The sequence below is a fragment of the Gallus gallus genome, chromosome 19 (assembly GCF_016699485.2).
Source record: "Gallus gallus isolate bGalGal1 chromosome 19, bGalGal1.mat.broiler.GRCg7b, whole genome shotgun sequence".
NCBI lineage: Eukaryota > Metazoa > Chordata > Aves > Galliformes > Phasianidae > Gallus > Gallus gallus.
Genome location: NC_052550.1, coordinates 1,867,735 through 1,878,037, shown reverse-complemented (window position 1 = coordinate 1,878,037; position 10,303 = coordinate 1,867,735). Strand labels below are relative to the sequence as shown.

Sequence of the window (10,303 nt, the reverse complement as noted above, 5' to 3'; positions counted from 1 at the left end):
GAACACTCACTGAAGTACACATCCCAAGGCTGGCAGTCAGCAGGGTGTATGTTCTCTGCATTCCATTGACTTCAGAGAAGTTAGGACTGCTTGTGTTGGTTGTGCACCAACTGCCCACTTACAGTGAACATGTTACAACCCAAGGAATCTATGTTTTCTGAAAGGTGCAATTTTTTATCCTGCATAAATAAGTTATCAGAAAATCTTGGCTAGACAGATTGTGTTGTCAAGAGTAGAGCTTAACTTTCTGAAGAAGCAGAAGAAAATACGTGCTCTTTTTAAATTTAATAAGGCTACAAAAATGTAAGATTTCCTTGGTAAGCTGAATGTTCAGTCCCAGAGAGCACACTGGCAGGTGCAAGAGAGTGAAAACTCCTGTACTTCTCATACTTCTGCAAGAAGGACTTTGAGCTTAATCCAGCATTCTCTTGGGAGAATGGAAGGTTCAGGGATGATTCTGAATTGCTCTCAGAAGATAACCCAAAGCAGACGTGGAGAGGATGAATCCTAATGTGAAGGGGAGTAGTAGGGGCAGAGCACTGTATGTTCTTGGTTCCAAATCAAACTGTGCACGGAAAAGGTGGATGATTTGGGTTTCAGAAATAAATATTTGGCCTGTAAGTTGGCAGCACCATGCCTGATGTCATCTAAGGACTTCATTCCCCAGGGACTGCCCGGTCAGGTCAGAGATGCCTGATTTACATGTGCTTGGCTGCCACTTGGGACCAGCCAGCTTGGCTCTTTGCAGGTTTGGTCTTTGGTGCAGGCAGACGTAGAACCTGTCTGCAGACAGCACTTGATCAGGGAAAAGCAGTGTGTGCAATGAATTGGTGAACCTCTAGGAATGTAAAGTGTGGTGAATTTCAGCAGGGTGTTTCTGCTGGCGGAAGACTGGTTGGGCTTTCTCGTGTGGCTGTGATGTTCTCAACTGGCTGTCCCAGCCATCCTGTAGCTCTTTTGGATCACACATATGATACAGAGGAGCCAGAACACAGAGCGTAGGTCAAATTTTACTGTGCCTTAGGAAGACAGAGAGCAGCACTGCAGGTGGATGCTGCATATAACCTGTGTGCTTCATAAAAATCCATGTCTCTCTATGGAAGTGTTTGTGTGCACCGTGTATTCCTTTAACTGTGTGTACACACAACAGATCTGGGTTGGAAGACAAATGCATATGTATTACACGTGACATATACATGTCTGCAAATTCAGGGGAGTGCATGTGGATATGGGTATGTTGGTGGCACTTATGTAGAATGAGTCTCTCTAGTTCCTGTGCCGTCATTTGGTTTGCTTAGAGGACTTCAGTGTGGCCTTGTCTGCTCCTACCGAGCCAACTAAGTAATAACCATGTAGACACAGCAAAGGGATAACTGCACTTGTGTTACTTGGAGGGGACCAAGCCCTGCATCTTGTGTGATCCCCACTTTTTGTGTGTTAAGTGAAAAATAGAGGAATTTCAGATTTAAGACACATCAAAGGGGCAAAACAGGAAAGGAAGATAATGGAAGCTGCATGTGCTGTCTGGGTGGTACGAGCTCAGCCAGTGTTTTTCGTCAGTCTTCAAAGAACATGGAATTGTGGTTTTATTCCTTTCTCAGTTAAAAGTCTGCTGCTGGACGCAATAGCAACCCAGTGGAAAAAGGGGAGCATTTGCCAGCACAGAACTTACATCACAGTTATTTATCCAAAACAGAGTATGGAGACTGCTATCAAATGAAGTCAGCTTGTCCTAGGTGCACAAAGGACATTTTCCCCTTAGTTTTTATGAGTCAGTCAGCACTCATAAGTAATGTGCTGGTAGGAAAAGAGCGATCTTGTGTTTATGGCTGTGAAGTATTGTTGATGAGGACTACAGCCTTCCATACGAAACACACGGTTGTGTTCATCACTGATGTGGGATTGCAGCTCCCAAAAGAAGAGTTGTGGGATGAGGAATTCTTTCTTATTTATGTAGCATAATTATCAGGGGTGTGTGTGGAGAATATACAAGGCTCAGAGAGACTGCAGGAATCTGATAGCATCGTGGGGTGGATGCACAGATGCAGAGGTGTAAGACAGAGAGAGGGGGAAGGTGTGCACACGTTCAGGGTTTGACACTTGGGATAATGCTATGGTACTGAATGCAGCGTCTTCTAAGCGATGGACTAACAGGAATGGTACTTGAGGGGCTGTGTAATGAAGATGTAAGCAGCAGCAAGGAATACCCAGGAGATGATAGGATTCCTCGCCCCTTCTCTCCAGGGGAGGAAGAACTGAATTCCCGGCAGCGAGTTGTGCTGAATAAATGTTACACACACCAGAGAGACCCTAAAGATATCAAATGGAAAGATTTAATGATTGCACCAAGCACGAGGTATTCCCTGTAGCTTCGGAAGTATCACCTCAGCTGGGTTTTCAGACCACCCCACCTACTGTATTCGACTTGAAGGGAATTTCTAATGACGAAACGAGGCCCTCCAAGCCCTCATTATTGCACCTTTCTGTCAAAAATCAAAATATTATAATTCTTAAGCCTGCAAGGTGTAGGAAACTATTTCATAGAATCATAGAATGGCCTGTGTTGAAAAGGACCATCATGATCATCGAGTTTCAACCCCCCTGCTATGTGCAGGGTCACCAATCACTAGACCGGGCTGCCCTATTTCTGAACAAACTATTGCTTGTTTCTTTCCTCTTTGGGCTCCTGTCTTAATGCACGCAGTGATCAGTCTCTAACTTAAAATATTGTTTGGTCAGACAAGATTGAGCCTAAGAATGAATGCAGTAACCTGCAGTGCAGTTGCAATGAGGAAGACCTGGGGCATACAGCAGAGTTATTATTTTTATTCCTCTGGAGTCTCACTGCTGCCACCATGGTTTTATGATCCAAATGCCCAAGGAGATCCTGGTGCCCGTTACAGACTGAGTAATCCCAAAGTGATTAAGTATGTCCTTGTCAAATATCTCGGTTTGTTTGTCTCTCCCGAGTTCTCCCCTGCACCTCCCCTTCGTCCCATCTCCTGCTCATGAGCCATTAAAGCAGTCTCCATCGGGCTGCTGCTGTCGCACAGGGCCTGCAAACCACTTAATAACGGGCCTGGAATGGCTTGTTGGGCTCTCTGCATGAGAAACCCAAATGAGGAAGAGTCTTTGGCACATTCCTGCCCAGCCCTCTCCAGCAATTTCAGTGATGTGCAGGTTGGCAAACGCTGTGTACCTTGTCTGTGGCCTGGAGAAATACTTCTCATCATAGATATTTGTTCTCCTTCACATCAAGGTTTGACCAGTGCAGCTGACAAGAATTATTTCTAAATGTGTGTTAATTTATTACACATTTATTCATTTTATCCCTTAAAATTGGCAGATGAATGAGTGAAGTTTTTCTATCTGAAGATCGTTTGGAATCCTGGGTGCTTGTCCCCAGGCCCTTTAAATCTCGTGTGTTTCCCATATGCTTCATCTTTGTAATTGCCAAAGTTGTAAGTCCAGCTTTACACCATTGCTATGCAATATTGACGTAAATAACACTCCCAATTCCCACAGCAGCTGCTGATGCTCCCTTTTCCAACCCTGTCTTGGCAGCATTCCCCCTGAACTTGCTCAGAGGGATGTCATACGTCAGATGAACAGGTTGCCCAGTGAGGTTGTGGATGCCCCCACCCTGGAAGCACTCAAGGCCAGGCTGGATGGGGCTGTGAGCAACCTGGTCTAGAGGGAGGTGTCCCTGCCTATAGCGGGGGGTTGGAACGAGATGATCTTAAAGGTCCCTTCCAACTCAAACCATTCTACAGAATACTCATTGGCAGAAGTTTGGGGGCGTGATTGAAGTGGGAGGTCTCTGTGGAACCCCAGTGAGCAGAACTCCAGTGTAGCGAGTGTTATAATTTTAATAGCAGTCATTAGTATTAAAGAGACACAGCTGGAGGACCCAAATAAGTTGCTCCTCGGCCAGCCAAACCAAGGAAGCCTTGCTTTCTGACCAGTAAGCATTTTAAGGTTTAGAATTGGTGTAATAAGGCGCAGAGCTCACAGAGTGCATTTCCTCCCTCAGCGGGTTGGTGAGGCAGTGATGATAGAGGAACAATAACAGAAAATACTTGCAGTGAACAGGCTTTCTCTTTGGTAGCAGGTGGTTTATTTTGAGAGAATTGCTGGAGGAGGAAGGAGAGGAGTAGATGCACACACACGCAGCGTGGCTGCCTGGCTCATGTCTTTAAAGAACACGTATTTCAGGACTAAGTATGTCACCCTGCAAACACTTTCGGCCATTCTTCTGAAGAACAGTCTCCAAAATTATATCATTTCCCCTCCCTGTGTGTTCTGCTCCTTTGGAAGCCCATGCAATAGCTCGTTGTGGTAAGCACAGGTGTAGATGGGGCAGAGGGCTGCTCCTGGGCAGGGAGCGATGCTGGGCATCCTGCAGAGCGCTCCCCTTGGGGTTCAGTCTTGGAGTCACGCGTTCATCGTTACAGCCTCATTTTCTTTAATGATCAATGGTTGCGCTGGCAGAGTGGGAAATGAATCCCAAGGAGACGCGAGCTGGGAGGCAGGTGCAGCAGACCTGGTGTCTGTTGTGCTGAATACACAGGACAAAGCAGAACGAGCACTTTGGGGCATTTGCCTTCAGACAGATGTGGTAATTTTTGGGGAGGTCTGACTGAAGAATTTCAGAGCCACTGCGCTCAAGTTTTGTGTAGTTGCCTTTTTCGTGCATTAACGAAGACACAGAAACTTTCTTCTTATGGTGCAGTAGGAGAAGAAATATTAAGAGAAGGACCTGAGGATGAGGGACACTGCTGGAAATTACTTTTGTTTGCATTCAATTCAGTATGAAACCAAAATGTGTCTGCCCAGATCCAGCAGATGGCTTACGCTTGGATTTTCCCATGTAGTCACACACTCACCTGTTCTGTCTCTCTCTTTTGTTGCAGATAAAGAGTTAGGAGTCAGTGCGCTCGCTGAAAATGCCGACCCTGGTGCTAGGGGGCCAGCTGTCCCAAAAATATCAGGACTAGAGAGGAGCCAAGAGAAGAGCCAGGACAGCAGCAAAGACCCAATACTTGAGCCCGTGGTGCCTAAAGACCCCTGCCCTCAGGTGGCCCAGCCTCTGGCCCAGCCACAGCTGGAACCGCAGCCGGAGGTACCTTGCCCCAGCCCCGCGCTCGCCCCACGGCCGGAGGCTCCGGCCCCACCAGCCCCACCGCCGGCCGCACAGCTGCCTCCAGCCCCGGAGGAACCCACCCGTCCGCCCGCGCCGCAGCCTCCTGTGCAGCACCCGCCCCGGCCGCAGTCCCCGGTGCAGCCGGCCCACCCCAACCTCCCTGCAGTGCAGCCCCATCCGGCCGCTCAGAGCCTCTCGCAGCCACTCTCTGCCTACAACAGCAGCAGTTTAAGCCTCAACAGCTTAAGGTAGGTGAGCGGAAAGCCACGCGTGCCCATGTGCCGTCTCTTGGCAAGCTTGCTGCTCCCGGTGGTGATGCTTTATGGAAGGGAAGGGGAACTGGGATAGAGGTGACAGTGCATCCCACCCCATGTGTGGGAAATTGAGAGGGATTTGTGGCCTCTTCCTCAAATTCTTCCCTAAAATGATCCAGAATCACTTTATTTTCCCAGCAGTGCTTGGTAATCTCAAGCTCTTAGTTAATTTGCTTTTGCTTTTCCTGCCTATCCTTGCACGCTCACGTTTTTGAAGGGGATTTCATGCAACGTAGACCAGTGGAAGAAAATCCCAATTCCTGCAGGCTGAGCTATTCTCTGAACGCTCCCTACTTTTACCCTTGCCTCCCTGTAAACCTCTTCTGCTTTCCCCAACTACTGACATGCCCTGGGGCAAGAAGTATGGTGCTGCTGCTGTTAGCCCTGCTGACAGCTTGGCATAGGCTTACACATTCAGGCTTAATTTCTTCCTGCACTGACAACACCTTACAGTCTTCAGTGTTTTTCACCTCACTTGGCCGCACAGAGATAATCCTCACCTTTTGTAGGGGGATAACAAAATTAACAGAGATTAAGCAACGAGTTCACAGGAACCCGTGATGTCTTTGTAAGTCACGGACCTCAGGTTTCCCCTGTGGCAACCCAGTGCTCTCAGCAGTGCCTCACCTTTCCCTGATGTGAGCTTGTAGCAGGCACATGGCATCCTTCCTGACCTGGTGAACCAGTACATGGTTGCTTCATGGTTTGACTAAAGCTGGGAGTTGTTTAAGACTTCGATTTATTTTTAACCAAATTGGTATTGCCCATCTTTAAAAGCCACTGCAATAAAAACGTGTCACTACTTGAAATAATGACAAGTGGGATTAAGCACTATGTGATCATACTGTAAACTTTTCCTGCTAAGAAATGAAACCTGAAAAATTGCAACCAGTATAATCCTGTGTATTTATTTTGCTGATTCATCTTCTGTCTTTATATTGTGGGGGTAAGGAGAGTCACTAACAGAATAATAAGCATGTATCTGTTGTTGCCTTCCCAGCTTCATTTCACGTTTTCCACACTCTTCCATCTTTCTAAGTCATAGCAGAGAAATTAAACTTTTATTAATGCAGCGATCACTGATGTTGAGCTTCATTTGCCTGAAAACATGAATCAGAAGCAGTCATGTAGAAAGGACCCGATAATTAAGTAATGAATGCACAGAGCTGATTAGTCCTTTGTGTGCTGCGGCTGTGTTGTTGAGGACAGAATCTCAGCCTGTTAGAGGGAGGGAGACGTGTCTTGGGGCTTTGGTGTGGAGAGACCATAGGCAGTAAAAGATAAGGGAGAGGTTGGAGAAAGGAGTGTCTCAGTGGTACTGATAGAAGAACAGAATAGTAACTTGTATTTGAAGTGTATTACTTCTATTAGTGACAGGTTTGTCATGGGCCATGCATAGTTCATTGGGGTAGTGTATGTGTACTTTTAGAGCTTTCCTCTCTTCCGTGCAATGCTTAATTGCTTTTCTTTTTGTTAACAGCAGCAGCAGAAGCAGCACTCCTGCCAAGACTCAGGCTCCCCCTCCACACATATCTCACCACCCCTCCGCCTCACCATTCCCCCTCTCTTTACCAAGCCACAGCCCACTGCATACCTTCACGCCCACCCTCCAGCCCCCCGCACACCCACATCACCCCAATATGTTTGCCCCTCCTACGGCTTTGCCTCCTCCACCTCCATTGACGTCAGGGACCCTGCAGGTTCCAGGACACCCAGCTGGTAGCACTTACTCAGGTAAGAGACAGACAGATCGTGGCCCCACTGTGGCAAAGGAAACCCAATCTCCAGTTTTAGTCAAAATAACTCCTACTGGTCTATTCTATGAGAGCCGCTGGTGGGGTAGAAGGGGCACTCACCGCTGAAAGATTTGGGGCGATGTCAAAACCAAAAACCACCCAGACTTTCCCAGTGGCTTTTCTTCTGCCCCGGGAATGAAGATTTTTGGAAGCCTGTTCTTTTCTGTGTCTGCTCCCCAGGGTAAAACCACTTCAGAGTTCATATGGGGCCACCCAAAATCTGTGAACTGTAGCAGATGTCTGTGCTGTAGCTGTGGTCTGTGCTCAGCATTGCTTCCCTGCAGCCAGCCTGGCTAGGGGGAGGTCTGGTGGCCGTGCACACAGCGCTGCTGAGGTCGGGTACGTGCAGGGCTGTGGGGAACAGCTAGAAGTGGAGTGAACTGTGTTCTGTTGTACTCTGTGGGAAGATGTCAGTTCCTCCCAGCTCACTGAGAGGGATCTGAGGGAAGAATACTGAGGATGATCAGTGCTTCAGTAACATAATTCATGCCCATGAAGTAGGGGAGCTGTGTCTGTGGCCGCTCTGTTCCCTGACTTCAGTTTACCCACACTGCCCACCTGCTGTAGGATGCGGCCAGGGATTTAAGGAGAACCTTCACACTGCGCCTCAGATGAGCACTGAAGTGAAGGCAGGCTCCATGAGAGAGGGGAACTGGAGGCTTTCTTCTCTCAGCATGGCCTTTGGGGAAGAGCTGAGGGAGCATTCTTAATCTGTACAGTATCACGCTTTACTGTGAGGAAGCTTAATACAGAACGTCACTACCGCAGCCAGCGGAAATTGGCACAAGGTCTGGAAAAGTCCCTCACAGAGCTCACGGAGGTTGCTTTGCTTTGTGTTTCAGAACAAGATCTTCTCCGTCAGGAACTAAACACGCGGTTTTTGGCCTCGCAGAGCGCGGATCGCGGGGCCTCCCTGGGCCCACCGCCGTACCTGAGGACCGAGTTCCACCAGCACCAGCACCAGCACCAGCACACACACCAACACACACACCAGCACACCTTCACGCCTTTCCCTCACGCCATCCCACCCACTGCCATCATGCCGACGCCAGCACCGCCCATGGTGCGTACCCCAGGCAGAAATGTGAGGATAAGTAGAGCACAACTCTATTCTTTATTACGAAAATTTGAGAGTTTGACAGGTGGTGGGGAAGGAGTGCTGTGGTTGGGGAGGACAGGACGGGCGGTCCTTTCCCTGTGGCTGTCATGTGTGTGAGAGGTCCAGGTGGCGATGCAGGGGCTGAGGGATGAGGCTGCTGGCCAAAAGGGCGCTCGTGCCTGGGAATCCCTGGTGGTTGGAGTGGTGCACTCTGGTGCCTCCTCCGTTTTCCTGGCTCATAAAGACCTCCTTATTATACCTTGAAGGGAGAAAAACCCAAACCAGCTTCACTGGAAGTTCAATTTCTGCATATTTTTCCTCTCTGTTGGTTGCCAAATAATAGGGAATTAGTCTGTGTTACCAACAGAAATGAAGCAACGAAACAGAAAGTAACTAGTTTGTGCTTTGATCCCTTTGCAGTTTGACAAATACCCTACAAAAGTTGACCCCTTCTACCGTCACAGTGTGAGTTTCATTACTCTGTTTAAAACTGACATAATTGCTTTTCTGTGGTGGGTTGGGATCACCACTCGATCAGTGGCACAATGTTGAATCTCTCCCTAATCATCACTCCAGGATCTACCATTATCGTTCTTGGTCGCTTTGGCTTTGGAAGGCTTGCATTTTATGGTGCTTGTTTCTGATAAAGATGCAGTATCAGCTTTTCCAATCAAAAGATCTCTTGCTCATACACCATTGGAAGACAGGTTTGCTGTGAAGAAGATGAGACAAGAGGTGACTGTAGCATGAAGCAGTACAGAGCAGTAGTTTCATCACTGTGTTTCGGTGGTGCCAAAAACACTTAAGAATGTTATTTTCCCTGAGAAATCTGAAACGAAACGACAAACTATCGTACAAACCCTTCAGGGATAGGTAATCTAATAGCTATTCTAATATATCGTATTTTGTTTTATAAAATTTGAAAGCTTGTCTTATTCTTCCCGTTTCAAAAGCCTGTCTGACCCACTGGGCTTGCTGCGCTCTGTTTGATGGCAGCGAGATGATCCAGTGATGCACTAGGCATGCTTATCTCAGAGCTACCAAAAAATGTTGTTTATTGAGGTGAACTCATTTTTAATATTAATTGTAAAGCTTCAGCTCTTTAGGTTTAGAATCTACAGATTCATTTGCTATTGAAATGTGGGTGACATTTCCTTCATCATACCAACAGAGGCGGGTATTTCGTTCATTTGGACAAGAATTTCTAAATCCAGTAGTGATATTTTGATGAGAGAAGGAGTACTGCATCAGCATTCAGAAATTTGCAAAGCATTTGGCTTCATATGTTGATTTTGCTTAGAAGTGGAACTGGGCGAGAAAGACTGGTTAAGATGATGGTGTGATGCTTTCTGCTGTCCTGATTAAACGCAGTTCCTGCTCATAACTGATGCCTGTAGCACATGTGAACAGTCCCATCAATTCCTGACACCTTGTTTAGGTGTACGGTGTGTGAGTGCCTGCGGGATCACACCTGTGGGAGTATGAGGCAAACATTTAAGCCGAGGATAATCACTCAGAAGGGTCACGCTGCTGTTTGCATCACTGTTTGCAAAACTGCACTCTTTGTTTTATATAGCTTTATGTGGATTCTAAGGTTAGATTATCCTGAATGTGGCATGTTGATTCAGGCAAGAACACGGAACTGGGAGATAAGTAAATGAGTTTTGGAGAAAGAAAACACATAGGTTGGTGTGTAAAATAGGAAACAGTGAAATAGTCCTCAGCTGGATATCGTTTTCAAACTCATGGTGAATCCTACGGGTCTCAGTATTGCCCCTTTTCAAGTAAGGACTGACTTCCATTTGCTCTGTGTTAGCCAGTGCGCCGGGATGTGGGCCCTGGCACAGGCACAGCAGCAGGGCCCTGGTGCATTAAGCTTCCCCTGCTTTCCTTGAGAAAAGGTTTGTCCTAATGAAGTTATTGCAAAATAATCACAGTTGGCGTCTGTTGG

At 47.3% G+C, this 10,303-nt stretch overlaps 1 protein-coding gene across 9 annotated transcripts in view; it reads left to right on the top strand.

The window, feature by feature from the left end:
- AUTS2 (activator of transcription and developmental regulator AUTS2) overlaps window positions 1-10,303 on the top strand; it is a 663,053-nt gene that overhangs the window by 632,746 nt on the left and 20,004 nt on the right. For 3 of the 9 annotated variants that reach the window (XM_015295943.4, XM_046902441.1, XM_015295949.4), the window contains 4 exons: window positions 4,914-5,391; window positions 6,938-7,191; window positions 8,096-8,337; window positions 8,773-8,817. In XM_015295943.4, coding sequence (XP_015151429.1) covers window positions 4,914-5,391; window positions 6,938-7,191; window positions 8,096-8,337; window positions 8,773-8,817 — 1,019 coding nt within the window. The remainder of the gene's footprint in view (window positions 1-4,913; window positions 5,392-6,937; window positions 7,192-8,095; window positions 8,338-8,772; window positions 8,818-10,303) is intronic. The other 6 variants (XM_046902439.1, XM_015295944.4, XM_415729.8 and 3 more) reach the window with 6 other exon arrangements.